Genomic DNA, 14,139 nt, shown 5'->3' on the forward strand with positions numbered 1-14,139 from the left:
CATCAAAGACACTAGACCCAAATGGGGTGGATTGTGAGATCTCGTATCAGTTAGAGAGGAGAACGAAATATTCCTTATAAAAGTGTAAAAACCTACTCATAGCATACACATTTTGAAAACTTTAAGGAAAGCCGGAAAGAAAAGGTTAAAAGAGAACAATATCTGCTAGCGGTGGACTTGAGCTGTTACAAATGTAGTGGTGAGTTATCAAACGTCCCATGGCCTTATATTCGAAGATATGTTTCGATTATATATTTGCGTCTAACTCGTAGCGGTGGACTTGTGTTCGTTCATTCGAGAGCTGCTCATGAACTAACCAATAGAATAAATTATGAGATTGTTCAGAAATATATCAATATGCACTCTTCACTAACAACAGAATGTACAGTTGATTATATGTGTAAAGCTGAACTGAATGAACAAACCCAGGTCTGTATAATTTCAGTAATCAAATCTCATGAATTCAAAACAAGAACCGTAATAACTGCTTTTCATCTATGGCGTGATCCGATGCAGAAGCTATGTACACGATTTTATGCTCGAGTAATCCATGTTAAGATGAAACCAACATCGAGCTTCGACAGTTACCTTTTGGCTTTCGTTCCGGTTGCCTGTATCTGCTGTGGCAGTTGCTGCGATCCCCCGCCAAGCGCAGCGGCTGCAGACTCAACGTGCATGAGAAGATACTCGTAGATCTTCTTCCTCAGCCTGTCGATCGTCTCGGTCGAAATGTCGGTGGGGTCTTCTTCGTCTTTGGTAGAAGCTATGCCATCTAACCAGTCGTTTACGCTCTTGAGCTGAGTCAAGATTCCTGCTATTTGTCCGTTATCCGACAATGCTGCTGTGTCGACGCCTGCATCCAAGAACCTTTCCATGAATGTCAAGAACCAGTCCTGGGATTGCAGCCGTAACATCTCAGCCAAGTCAACCGCTTCGTCGAGACCGTTTCCTCTGATCCATTCTGGAGGAGGTTGAGCCTGCAACTTTTGACCGAGTGTCGTTCCCTCCTTTGTTCGACCGGGATTTCCTGATCCAATCGGTTTAGAGTTTATCATCTGGCGAACCTTCCCTTGGGATTTCGACGAGCTGTTCTTAGACGAGTTTTCTAACACTACAATAGGCAGATTTGCAGATGCATTCTTTTGGTTTTGGGATAGAGATGAGGTCGGATTTAGAGCCGAGGGTGGATCACGGCTATAAACTGCGAAAGACGACATGTTGGTAGCTAAAGCAGCCAGGACCCAAGCAGATGCCTGTTTTCTAGCCTTTAACGAGACCTTCATCGTTTCTTCTGAAGCGTTTTCTTCGCTCTCATTGATCGGACCAGAGGGACCCGTTTTCGAAAGAGATTCAGCCACCATATGAGCATTGGTCAGGCTAGCATGAAGGGTCAAAAACTGTTCTACTGCAGGCTGTGGATTATCCTCCTTTGCAGCAGCATTTAACTCGGAAAATATACTGCAAACCGAACAACATAAGACAACAGAAAACCGTGCGAAAGCAACCAAGAAGCTCGTTATAAAAGTCGATAAATTCTTCATATCTTTTCCAACCAAATGTACTAAAATCAGCTCAAACAACTTTCGACCGAATCGTTTATGCTTGCATTTCAAATATAGAACTAAAAGGCAGCGAGAACTACGAGTACTGCACCGGGAAAGGTTTCGTACCTTAAACACCTTAGCACGCTTTCGGCAGCTGAAGCTTCTTGCAAAGCCTCTATTGCTGCTGCTTGTGCAGCATCTCTGTGCCTCATTACTTCCTATAGCAGCAGACATGGAAGAACAATATGAACGTATCAAAATAGATAGTTTCTACCGGATCGGTGAATTTCGAAAAAAAACAAGCGATTAAGCTCATATAAGCTCCCGAAGCTATCTAAACGGCAGAAGATTTATCGAGAAACAAGAACTAAAAGAGCTATCAGTGATTATCATAGTATCAGAGAATCCATACCTTTCCAAGCTTGGCAAGAGATGATGGAAGTGAAGCCCATGAGGCACTCCCTTCAGTCAATCTTTTATGACTAAGAGAAATCTTCACCAAATTCCCGGGGAATCCGCCTGCATCGCTCGAGGATTTCTTTCCACCGGAAGATTTTTGCCTATTTGACCTATCTTGATCATCTAAGGCTCCGTTCGCGGCATTCTTCCGTGAAGACATGTGCACGCTATGATCGTCTTTAGATGACTTTGCAGGTAACTGAATCCTATTCTCCTCTCTCGATGGCAACTTCTCGCTCGATGTACTTCTTCTAGGAGTCTGCATAAGAGAATGGAGACGTGATTGGACGCTAGTAAACAAATTTGCAGCTTAATAGATTCATAGTAACAGACATGAATATCCACGAATGAACGTTTTCCGTTTTAAAGACAAATCAAATATGAAACGAGGATCATATTGAGTATGATAAAACTTACAGTAACCCGAGCTTCAGACTTGGGATCGAGTTTGGTAGCTCTTAATATCGAATTGTCTCGTCTTTTTGTCTCCATATTCCCTTCCCAACTCTTTCTCAGAGCCTTAGCCCCAACCTCAATGCCCTGAACTAAATGCTTGAATTGATGCCCCACTCCCATCTTCTTAGCGACAGGACTGGCCGAACGAACAGAATTCGACTTCTCAACCGCCCCTACCTTGGCCGTTCCATTAGCCAACGCCTTAACCTTCCCCTGATGCTTAATGCTGTTAGCAAACTTCTCAAACGAAGAAGGCAATGAATAACAGCTCGTCGGAGAGGAAGGTATCGACCGTGAATTCATCGACTTTAGTCTCGTTAGAGGCTCCTTTTTCGCATCGATATTCACCGTCAATTTCGACAACTGAGACTTGGATCTACTCAACGATGAGGATTTCTTCTCAATCTTATCCTCCTTGACATTGCCATTGAGTCTAACAGGCAGAGACTTCTCCTTCTCCCCGACAATGCCTAAAACTTTCGGGGTCGGTTTCGATTTCTCCAATGGTTTCAAGTTAGGATTATTGTTAAGAAATCCAGGAGAATGAGTAGCAACAATATCTTCAGGGCTCCCTACACAAGGGTGTCGACCGGGCACCGGTCGAACGCCTTGAAGAACAGGGACAGGGGACGCAGACTCAAGGCGTTCAACATGAATAAACTGACCCAATTGAATCTTATCACTAAGAATCAGATCACCATGTTCATCAGGCAGTGAAACATATGTAGCATGAGAAGAATCAGAGACTTTGAGATAAAAACCTTGATTCGGTGAAAGATCGCCGCCGGCCAATGCCGGAACTATACTCACAACTTGCAGCAACGCCGACCTGTGCTCTCCGGCAACCTTCACATCAGTGTTCATATGCTGCAGCAGTTTAAGAAGCACTCCAGGAACCAGATTCGCCATTGTTGGATACCTTCAGAAGGCATCACTCAGAAAACCAAACAGTATTCGAAGAAACCCCCAAGAAATCGAAACCCCTTCTTCAAGAAAACAAGAAATATCGAGAAGGAAGAGCTTAATCTCCCATCGCCAATGGCGAAATGAAGCGATCCAAATCAAAAGGAGAAGAAATTACAAAAAAGGAAAATGGGGGATAACCTACAAACCAGATTAATATCTTTACCAAATATAACATAAATCAAACAAAACTCCGGCAAAGAAGCACCGTACAGGATTTAGATTTGGTAGGTTTAACCAATTGCTACCCCAAATATGAACACACATTTCATTTCATTTCAAATTAGACGAACAACCAGAAAACCCAGAAAGAGATTCGCTCATAGAACTAGAAATCAAGCAATTAATCGATGAAAAAACAGGGGAAAAAACAGGAAAACTCACCGACCCAGATGAGAAAATGACTTAAACATCGAAACCCATTTGGTATTTAACTCAAAAAAGCACAAACAAGAACACCATTTCTCTGCAAAAACACCATGAAAAAGGAAGGGTCAAAAATGGGAGTTTCTGGTTGTGGGAAGAAGCGAAGAACATGGCGGTGTAGGGATGGTAAGAAAAGGAACTGGAAATGGAAGATCTCTCAGAGAAAACTCAAAAAAGTAGAGAGAATAAATGAGCACAGGCTCAATACATGATTAAGTAGAGAAGCTGTCAGTGTCTGACACCCACCATATACATAACAATATGCAGATTATAAAGCTTTAACCTCACCCACTCTTCAATCTTTTACTCCACAATTCATCAACATCTAAATGAATTTCTTCCCTTCTAACATATTATGTTCTATTTTTTAAAAAAAAAACTATATGGGTGTTATTAATTTAGGAAATACAATTCAAATTTGGTTTGTAAATTTGAGTTCGAAATATGTTACTGTTTTTAGAAAGCAATGACCTAAAACAACTCCATAATTACCTATGATATTCAACTCGATTAAGTCCGAATGAATGATATTTAAACTCGTCTTCTCTAAATATTTATGAAATATATATATACATTAATAATACGTATATATAACTTAGAAAACAAGTTATATGTATAATTATTTTTATTTTCATATTTAAATTTTAAATATTTGCATTTGGCAAAAAAATAATAATAATAATAATAAATAAATAAATATTCTTACCTAAACATTTGACAATAATTTTTTACCTGTCAATTAATTACTTTTATTACGCTTAACCTTAAATGTTACCCACGGTCAAATTTGGTAATTAAGTAATTTTAAATGAAAAAAATTAAATAAATTGTGAACTAAAAAATTAAAAGCTTAACAAAAAGAATAATAGACTTGGCAATAATTATGTATTTATTTAGCCAACCTAAAATATCAATTAATAATTATAAGTTTTGAAGAAATTATATTTAAAATATAATTTAATTCCATAATTCATAAATATTCAAATATATTTACATTTATTTAGTAATAATTATCATTAATTTTTTATAAACCAATTGGCATTTATTTTTATTTACTTACCGAATATATTTTCTACCGAAAGTAGATTTTCTTGAACTACTAAAGAGATGTTAGTTATAACCATTCAATTCTCGAGCCCTACTTTTCGGATGAGATCTAAAAATCGATCACTATCTAATATGAGAAGCCATCGGGAGGAATAAGTCAAGAACGGTTCTTGCTATCTCGATTTAGGAAGACAGATTGTCGAACCGTTCGTATCGAATTTAAGAATACCCGACACTTTATTTAAATAATATATAATAAAAATATTGTAAATGATTATTTTATTGACCTTGGTATTTGAGAATTTTGCATATGGATGCATGTGCAATAGTTGTTAAACATAAATAAAATAAACAAATTAAAAAAAAAATAAAATGTGGTGTCGGCTAAGAAGCAAAAAGAAGTCACATTCCACCTCATAATTGAGAGACTTCCACACACAAAAATACACCTTTTATTTATTTATTTATTTATTTATTTTTAATTTATATTGTTTTTATTTAAATAAAAATAATTAATTTATTTTACTTCTTTTATTGGCCATAAATTGGTAAGCCACAAACAAACCTCATATGCTTACCACATCCAAACATGTGGTAGTGGGCCCCACCTAATTCTTCTTATTCAAACTTTTTTTTTTTTTTTTAATTTTTAATATCCAAATCATATAAATTTTGGATAATTTATAGTTTTTTTTACGTCAAATATGTTCGGTCGGGTATGTGTGTGTTCGACGTGTCTTTTTTAAATTGGTTTGATCGATGAAAATTCAAAATATTAGCTTCACGGATTTCTTAATTCTTGAGCTGAGAAAGCTGTAATTTGAAAATAATAAGTAAGATCTCATATTGGTTGGAAAAAAAAACGAAATATTTTTTTATAAGGGGGAGAAATCTCTCTTTAGTAGACATGTTTTTAAAATGTGAAGATGATGGGTGTAATGGACCAAATCGGTCAATATCTACTAGCGGTGGGCTTGAGCTGTTACAAATGATATCAAGAGTCAGACACCAAGCGATGTATCAGTGAAAACGTTGGCCCTCAAGAAGGGTAGATTGTAAGATCCTACATCAGTTGGAGAGAGAAACGAATCATTTCATATAAGAGTGTGTAAACCTCTCCCTAGTAGACGAGTTTTAAAATTGTAAAGCTAACAAGGATTCGTAACAGATAAAAGCAGACAATATTTACTGGCAACATGTCTTTGTATTCAGATATTTTCCACGTCAATAAAAAATAATGACAATTTTTTTTTCAAATATATATATATATATATAAGGAAAATAGTCACATCAATTTATTGTTGATAAAAATAAGCCAACTAATTATTAATAGGAGGGGGGCTAAAATGAAACATTTTTCAAACCTAAGAACTAAAGGGGGTATTCACAATAAATAGTATCAGTAGCAATAAATAAAAACAATTAAATATTTATAAATAAATATTTCTTCTCCTTCACGTGTGTATTTATAAATGTGATTTTTTTAAAAAAATATAATTATAAATATCATATTATAGTTGACTTAAATAAATATTTTAAAATTATTTTAAAATTTTAATATCTGACTATTTAGTTTCTCTCTCCGACGGACGTGAGATCTTCACAAGAAAGTTGGTATACTGCTCGATATCTGGTTTTGATACAATTTGTAACAGCTCAACTCTACCAATCTCTTTGGATTTTTCCTTTCCCTAAAGATTTTAAAACTGTTTAATACTGAATGTTTTTTACACCTTTATAAATAATGTTTAGTTTCCGTCTCGGGACAAAAGAATTCTTACTTAGTTGAGGAATCTCTTTTCACAATCAGTTAATAGAGGACCAACTCGGGCTTGACCTAAACTTGTCTCCTCCACTTTTCTTCGACCAAACTAAGTAATGATTATATTGTATCGCTTCTTTAAGGATTTGTCGTGTAAGAAATACGGTCAAACAAGAAAAAAAAAAAATTAAGTCAAAATTGGAGGCGTCAGTCAACGCAACTTTTTATTTTTATTTTTTATAATTATTATAGAGTTTGTTAGAATGTCAATTTGTTCATTGTAATTTTCTTTTTGTATGGGTCAAGCCAGCCAAAATGGGTAAATATTAAATGTTGTTTTTTCTTTTTTAAAAGATCTATATTTGAATAATAAAGTATGAAAGCTACGAGATAAACGTGATTGATTCCCTAAATTTCTTTTTAGCATTAAAAAACCGTAATCCACGTGAATATATGAGGTAATTTAATTAATATTATGCTAATAGAACGAATGAGAGAGAGATCGCCCAATGCACATCAGTACGTGGACCATAACGGTATCGTTCAAGTTGTCACAATCTACATTTCTCTTACCAATCACGAGAGAGAGAGAAAAAATACGGTCAATATAATATACATGTAAAAATAAAAGTTTTCTATATAGTTTTACAATGGTATCATCTTGTACACGAATTCAAGCCATAAAATAAGTTAATCATTGAGCCGTCATTCTAATTTGAACCATATTGTCAAGATAGTCTCGACCTACCACTTTTTGTGTCCGAACCCTAAAAGTATAGAGGTGTTTAAAATACCCATCGACTCAATGGAAACTTATCCTCGATGTAGGACTGCGTTGACATAAGAACCAATTGAGGTCAGAAAAAAATCTTAAAAAAACATCGACAAGAGAAGAGAAATGGGTTCGAAACTCCTTTTAGATTCTTTGGATTGAACGAGGACCACAAGTTTTGGAACAATGCATCCATCTCTTTCGTCACCGAACTCCATTATACACCACATCAAACTCTCCTTGCCTGCAAACTAGACAAACTAGCCGGGCAAAGAATAGGACCTAACCTAGATCATATATTTTGTTTCCGAGATTTGAAATTGATGGTATATTTTGGGGCCGAGAAAATAACAATATATTTAGTTTTATTCTAATAAACACTTTTTATTTCATCAAATTAAGTCAGTTTAATTCTTATGAAAACAAGATGCCGACCGTTGAGCTATGCCCTTAATGTCAACTATAATTTTGTATTTAATCATATTCTCCGTAAGCCACTCATATTTGAGGGTGGCACGCTGGAACTATCACAATCGAGTAGGATTGAAACTATATAATAAAAGAATTGTTGTTCGTATTACTTACTAGTATAAGTAATTAAAGATTAAAAAAAAAGGTCATGTAACAACTCTAAACATATCAAACCGACAACAAAATACAAATTATAGGAGGGTAAAATCAGGAGAAACGAAAAAAAAATAAAATAGGCACATGAAATATGCAGGATTTAAATAAAATCTTAAATTTTTTTTCCATGAATAATTTTCAAATATACTTTAATTTTCCAGGAAAATAGTTTATTTATTTTATACTTCTTAAAATTAAAAAGAAAAATGGTAAAATTGTAAATAAGTGAAATGACGAGACCAATCGCGTGTGGGTCCACATACAGAGCAGCAACACCTGACATTTAAAGTCGCTGTGAGTCCCACTTCTTAACTAACCCCATCATGGCTCGAGGGTTCCATTCTTTTTGAAGACTATAGTATAAAATATAGTGGCCATTTATTTTTAGAATATCCTTACCTTTTTTAAAAGTCTATATATATAGATATACATATACACATGTATACACATACATCCATACATATCACATTGTTTACTACATAATAAAGTTTGTGACTAAGGTAACTAAGAAAGTATCTAAGAATAATGAAAATAGTTACCATACTGTTAATAAAAGAAATAAGGATCTAAAGTTTTTCAACCCTCAAGGAATTTGTACCCACACATGCATGGTTAAGTATACTCGACACTCAGACACCATGATTCATACTCGATTAGAGATGATCATGAACAGCTAAAATTTTGATTCGCAAAACACAAATCACCTAAAAGTATTTCTAAAAAACCATCCATTCCTGATGGTTAAAGAAACACTGCAAGAGTAAGATACTCGATAAGATAGTTTTAGTGATTCATACTCGATTAGAGATGATCATGAACAGTAAGATACTCGATAAGATATCAAAGCTAATGTTGGTTAAAGAAACACTGCAAGAGTAAGATACTCGATAAAATAGTTTTAGTGATTCATACTCGATTAGAGATGATCATGAACAGCTAAAATTTTGATTCGCAAAACACAAATCACCTAAAAGTATTTCTAAAAAACCATCCATTCCTGAATCAACTATTGAATTGGGTTGTTGCATAAGTTTCAATTAAAAAAAAAAAGGCTGAGCATATCAAAGCTAATGTTGGTTAAAGAAACACTGCAAGAGTAAGATAGTTTTAGTGAAACAACTGGGTACCCACACAATAAACTCAGACATAACAATTCTAAATTTCCATTAACCCCACTGGGAAATGAAGGGAATATGGATTACTACAACCTCAAATCCAATTTAGAAGTATTCGAAATACTTGGAAAAAAGATCCCAACGAAAAATAGAAAAAAAAAAAAAAATCTAGTCCTGTTCTTGTGATTGCATTCGAGAAACTTTAACCATTCTTTCACAGATCTTGCACACTCAAACCTGGCACAATGGGAAAAATAATCAGAGGCTGGAATTGTACGATCACAAGTGACGACATGAAGAAATGGCATAATCAAGACCGAATTCATTATCATCCTCATTTTAGAAAGCATACCAAGTAATTTCTTTTTCTTATAAGAACAACTTTAGTTAAGAACAATGGAAGAACATAAGAGTTCACAAAAAAAAGGGGAATATCCAATGGAATGAAGCCTACCTAAAAATTACAAAACAACCACAATGGTGTATTAAACCTAATAACATCCATAACTTCTGCTCAGATCACTTAGCAATTCAAGAAAGTCCCAACTCATCCCTCATGTCAATCCCAACCACAAAATGACAAAATCACCCACATTGGGATATTAAACCTAATAACACCTCAAAACTTCTCCTCAGATCACTTGGCAATTCTAGAAATGACAGTAAAATAATGATCATCTAATACAAAATCCCGATGATAAAAGCACCTATGAATTTACAGTCAAACACAAACAATTTAAGAAATGCTTTTAATCTAATTTAACCATTTAAAAGTAATGTGCTAATTACTTTCAATATCTCATGCTCTAAAAATAAATTGCAGGTGCTAGTTATTAAAAAAAAAAAAAAAAAAAAAAGTTAATCTAACCTGGTGGAAGAGATTGCTTCAACTTGTCTGCTTTCTCAGAGTCGAAAACACAGAGAGTATACAGATACTTAGAGCATCGAACTTTGAACTTCACCACATCTTTGCTCCTCTTGATTTTCACGGAACGAGCATCCTTCCTTCTTGCAGTGAGAAGGAAATCTTTGATCTCATGAATTTGCTTCGGCTGCATATTGACACGACATAAAACATAAGATACGAAAACATACAGAATGCTCTAAACTACAAGAATTAGAGAGCAAATACATAATCTGCACATTCTAATCAGAATATAAATACATAGGTCGTTTCCTCAATACATTCTCTTCTGTTAATACTCAAGGTACCAAGAAACCGGCGGCGGCGGAGAAATACAGAGAGATTAAGCAAGAAATGGAAAGAGTAAGCACAAACAGTACACTAGAAAAAGCGGTAATTGTATGGCTCAAATGAATACAGGAACAAAAACCAAACATGGATTGAGAATATAAAAAACTATGAACAATGAAATCCATGAAGTTGGGAAGCAGGGAGTTTGCGAGTTACCATTGCGACAAGAACTGCGAATGCCGGCTTGTGGACGCTCCAAATTCAAATAGCCCTAATTTTCATAGCTTTGTATTTATAGGTATTATGAAACAACTTGGGCAGGGCTGAGCTGGGCTTCAAATATAATGGCCCAAACTACAATTTTCTATTTTTTTCTTTATTATTATTATTAAAAAAAATTATATAAACTTGGTCTGTAGTTCAAACTGTTTTTTTTTAAGTTCTTTTTAATTTATTTGAACTCTGATTTTTTTTATTTAAAAAGAAAATAAATAAATAATTTACTCTAATTCACCAAATTATATTTTAAACAAATAAATCCATGCCAATATAATTTAGATAAAAACTTTATAAAAAAATTTGTAGATTTATTTTATTATTATTATATATAGACATATAGATATATATTTGTATAAGTCAAATTAAAATTTGTGCAAAACTTGCATTTAAAAAAAATTCATTGTCATAATTTTTAGAGAAATAAGCGAAATTCTTATAGTGTAATATAAAATTTTCCAAGTCAAAATTGATACAGCTTATCAAATTTCTGCAAACTTCAACTTTAAAAGAATTAACAAATTTTTTTTTATATAAAAAAATAAAGAGTATAATTATAACAAAAGGCAGATTTTTTCATGTTTCATTCATTTTGCAAAGTTTAGAAGTTGATTGCTGGAACCAAAACTGGGAATCACATCAAGAGTACATAATTTTACTGAAACATCAACTGGGAATTGCATAATAAACTCAATCCACTTTAAAATGTATGTATTTCCCTAAATACTTGGACAAAAAAACTTCAACTAAAACAAAAACTTTGGTCCTCTTCTTGCTGTCAGGCTCTAACCCAACATATTTTCACAGATCTTGCACACTCAAACCTGATGAACAATCAGTAAAACAAATGTCAGGTCTCAGTAATCATGTTAGGATCACAAAACAAAGGCTTTGGTGAGTAGATTCAATGGACAACTCTTACTGAAGTCATCCTCAAAGAAAAACATGAATTTCTTGAAAACTTATATTAGAAAATCTAGGTCGTTACAGAATCAATGCAAGTTATCAGGAAATACACAAAAGTATTTACAGAGACATGGATTAGAGAAAGTGAGGGGTAAATACAAGACTAATAACAGAATTTTTAAAGAGATCGGTGAGATAACGACGATGCCGAGGATAAAGTGAAACAAGAAATGGATTTAGTAGATTGATGGCGACAAAAGCAAATAATGGAAGCACCTATACATGTTCTTGGCCTTCTCGTTTTGAATTATGGTCAGACATAAGTACCTTATGATATGAATTTAAACCATTCTAAAGTACTGATAATTATGTGCATGAAATTGTTTTAAGTAATTACAACTGTAGTTGTTCAAAAAGTTAACCTGGTGGAAGAGACTGCTTCAACTTCTCTGCCTTCTCGGAGTCGAAAACACAAAGAGTATAAAGATACTTGGAGCATCGAACTTTGAACTTGACCACATCTTTGCTTCTCTTGATTTTCACAGAGCGAGCATCCTTCCTTCTGGCAGTGAGAAGGAAATCTTTGATCTCGTTAATTTGCTTCGGCTGCACAATGAATTATGGAATAAAAAGAGTAAGAATCGATCATAACATAACACAAAAGTAAGATTTGCAAATGAGTGAGGCAACCGAACAGTCCCAGAATCTCGAATAATTACTTGAATACCTCTAAACCTTGGCCAAAAAACTTCAAGAACACCTTATACCGCTAATAAACCCAACCCAAAACACTCAACAAATCTGGACAGAAGTTAATGTAAAATCCAGATGACTAATAATCAAAGCAGAGACATGAAGCCAATAACAATTTCCTTTACCACAAGTTTCAGTCCAAAGAACACAAGTTGAAATTTTTACATTACTCTACACAAGAAATCTATGTTTCATTAATATTCTTCCAAAGAACTAGAAATCTTCACGTGTACTCTCACAAAGAAATTGACAAATAGACATATAGCATACAACCGAAATTGCGTTCGTTAATTCGTCAAGAAAGTTTGAGATCTGATGCCCTTTCAATTGCATAAGTCAAATGATCCAACCTACAAAACTAATAAAGAACGAAAAGGAATGGATCGGAACGAACATTGCAAAAATTATAAAGTAAACACTTCAGCTATGAGAATGCGAAGGTAAAACAACAGAATCTTCCAACAACGATATGAATAAATAAGATACACTCAACAAAACACAGCAGAATCATGCAACTGATGAAAATTCCTTGACCTTATTCATCAAATTTCAGTCCAAAGAGAAGTAAATTGAAATTTATTTAACTTAACCTACCATTAAAATGATAACAAATGGGGAAAAATCCTTAACTCTACCATGTTCAAATGATTACAAGCAGAGCAAATACAAAGAAAATCCAGTGAAATTAGGAATCAGTACCATTTTCCGTGAAGAACAGAGTAAGCGCCTTCCTGAGTGTAGCGATACTGAAACCCCTTCACAAACCCTAATTCTAATTCATGGGGGCGGGCAAAGAATATAGCTATTACTCAATTATGTTCATTTACAGTTTTGTCCCTTGACACTCTCTTTAATTACCAAGCCTAGGCTTCTAAATTAATTAATAATTAGGCTTCAATATTTTAATTATGCAAAACCCAACATTTTAATTGGCTTTTTATTTTTATTTTTTTTATAACACTTAGTTAATTTTAATTTATTGAAATAAATAATTTATGATACAAATTTGATACAATTTAAAATTAAAATTCATTTTTCTAAACAAAAAAACCCATTGGAAAAAAATAAAAATAGGCAACTTGAATTAAATCATTTACTTTGTTATAAATTAGCACATGTGACAAATTAATCCAATTAAACTATATTTGATTATTTAAATAAATTTAATCAACTGTACCATGTGCCAAATGGGCCCAAAATCATAGAGGCCCAAGTCAAGCCCATCGACCTCCTATTGTTTTATTTATTTAACTAAATATTTTTAACAAATTTATTATGAATATAATATAAAAATCTATTATATTTTGAAATTTAATATAATAAACATAAATTTAAATTAAAAAATAATCTACATTAAACGTTGAAGTATTATAAATAATATAATATAACGATGTATTATCTTCTTCGATTGCCCTCGATAACTTTAGATGTCAGCAAACAAGTTACGGAGCTCTTCAAGACTAATCTAATGAACTAAAAATCAGCCAAAAACATCTACAAACGAGGAAAAATTTGACCTAATATATCTCGGACCAAAATCCCAAAGGCCGACCTGAACTCGTTTCCTCGTAATACTCATTTGTTAAAATTGTCTCAATAGGCCTCTTGTCCAAACCTCCCTCGAGAAAAACCCTAAGGGATCAAGTCAAAACAGGATGAGAACAAAACATTCCTTATAAGAGTGTAAAAATCCCTCTAACAGATGCATTTTAAAACCTCGAGGGAAAACTCAGAAGGGAAAGTCCAAAGAGGACAAGATATTCCAACAGTGGGCTTTGAGTTATTACAAGCTAGACACTAAGTGGTGTATCAGCGAAGACGTTGAGCCTCCAAGAGAG

The 14,139-nt window shown here is 33.9% G+C and overlaps 3 protein-coding genes across 3 annotated transcripts; all 3 read right to left on the reverse strand.

The window, feature by feature from the left end:
• Positions 1 to 308: 308 nt before the first annotated feature.
• Positions 309 to 4,092, reverse strand: LOC111497684. Its single transcript, XM_023148568.1, has 5 exons — positions 3,807 to 4,092; positions 2,421 to 3,378; positions 1,957 to 2,262; positions 1,671 to 1,762; positions 309 to 1,458 (listed from the first exon to the last, which is right to left on the reverse strand). Exons 1-5 carry the CDS (start codon positions 3,833 to 3,835, stop codon positions 585 to 587), a joined length of 2,259 nt encoding a protein of 752 aa, XP_023004336.1. The 5' UTR covers positions 3,836 to 4,092; the 3' UTR covers positions 309 to 584.
• Positions 4,093 to 9,112: 5,020 nt separating this feature from the next.
• LOC111497579 (60S ribosomal protein L38) lies at positions 9,113 to 10,641 on the reverse strand. Its single transcript, XM_023148408.1, has 3 exons — positions 10,583 to 10,641; positions 10,040 to 10,223; positions 9,113 to 9,408 (listed from the first exon to the last, which is right to left on the reverse strand). The coding sequence occupies exons 1-3, from the start codon at positions 10,583 to 10,585 to the stop codon at positions 9,386 to 9,388; spliced, it is 210 nt and encodes a 69-aa protein (XP_023004176.1). The 5' UTR covers positions 10,586 to 10,641; the 3' UTR covers positions 9,113 to 9,385.
• Positions 10,642 to 11,270: 629 nt separating this feature from the next.
• On the reverse strand, positions 11,271 to 13,119 carry LOC111497578 (60S ribosomal protein L38-like). The gene is made up of 3 exons (XM_023148407.1): positions 13,001 to 13,119; positions 11,971 to 12,154; positions 11,271 to 11,466 (listed from the first exon to the last, which is right to left on the reverse strand). Exons 1-3 carry the CDS (start codon positions 13,001 to 13,003, stop codon positions 11,444 to 11,446), a joined length of 210 nt encoding a protein of 69 aa, XP_023004175.1. The 5' UTR covers positions 13,004 to 13,119; the 3' UTR covers positions 11,271 to 11,443.
• Positions 13,120 to 14,139: the final 1,020 nt, after the last annotated feature.

This window comes from Cucurbita maxima, unplaced genomic scaffold (assembly GCF_002738345.1).
Source record: "Cucurbita maxima cultivar Rimu unplaced genomic scaffold, Cmax_1.0 Cma_Scf00024, whole genome shotgun sequence".
Classification (NCBI taxonomy): Eukaryota; Viridiplantae; Streptophyta; class Magnoliopsida; order Cucurbitales; family Cucurbitaceae; genus Cucurbita; species Cucurbita maxima.

Excerpts from the sequence above, each read along its gene's own strand:
- LOC111497684 (XM_023148568.1), bottom strand. The coding sequence starts at position 3,835 with ATGTTTAAGTCATTTTCTCATCTGGGTCG. Across the intron at positions 1,763-1,956 it reads CTCTTGCCAAGCTTGGAAAG|GAAGTAATGAGGCACAGAGA; the intron begins GTATGGATTCTC and ends CTGCTGCTATAG. Across the intron at positions 1,459-1,670 it reads AGCGTGCTAAGGTGTTTAAG|TATATTTTCCGAGTTAAATG; the intron begins GTACGAAACCTT and ends TTCGGTTTGCAG.
- LOC111497578 (XM_023148407.1), bottom strand. Across the intron at positions 11,467-11,970 it reads GAAGCAGTCTCTTCCACCAG|GTTTGAGTGTGCAAGATCTG; the intron begins GTTAACTTTTTG and ends ATTGTTCATCAG.
- LOC111497579 (XM_023148408.1), bottom strand. Across the intron at positions 9,409-10,039 it reads GAAGCAATCTCTTCCACCAG|GTTTGAGTGTGCAAGATCTG; the intron begins GTTAGATTAACT and ends CCATTGTGCCAG.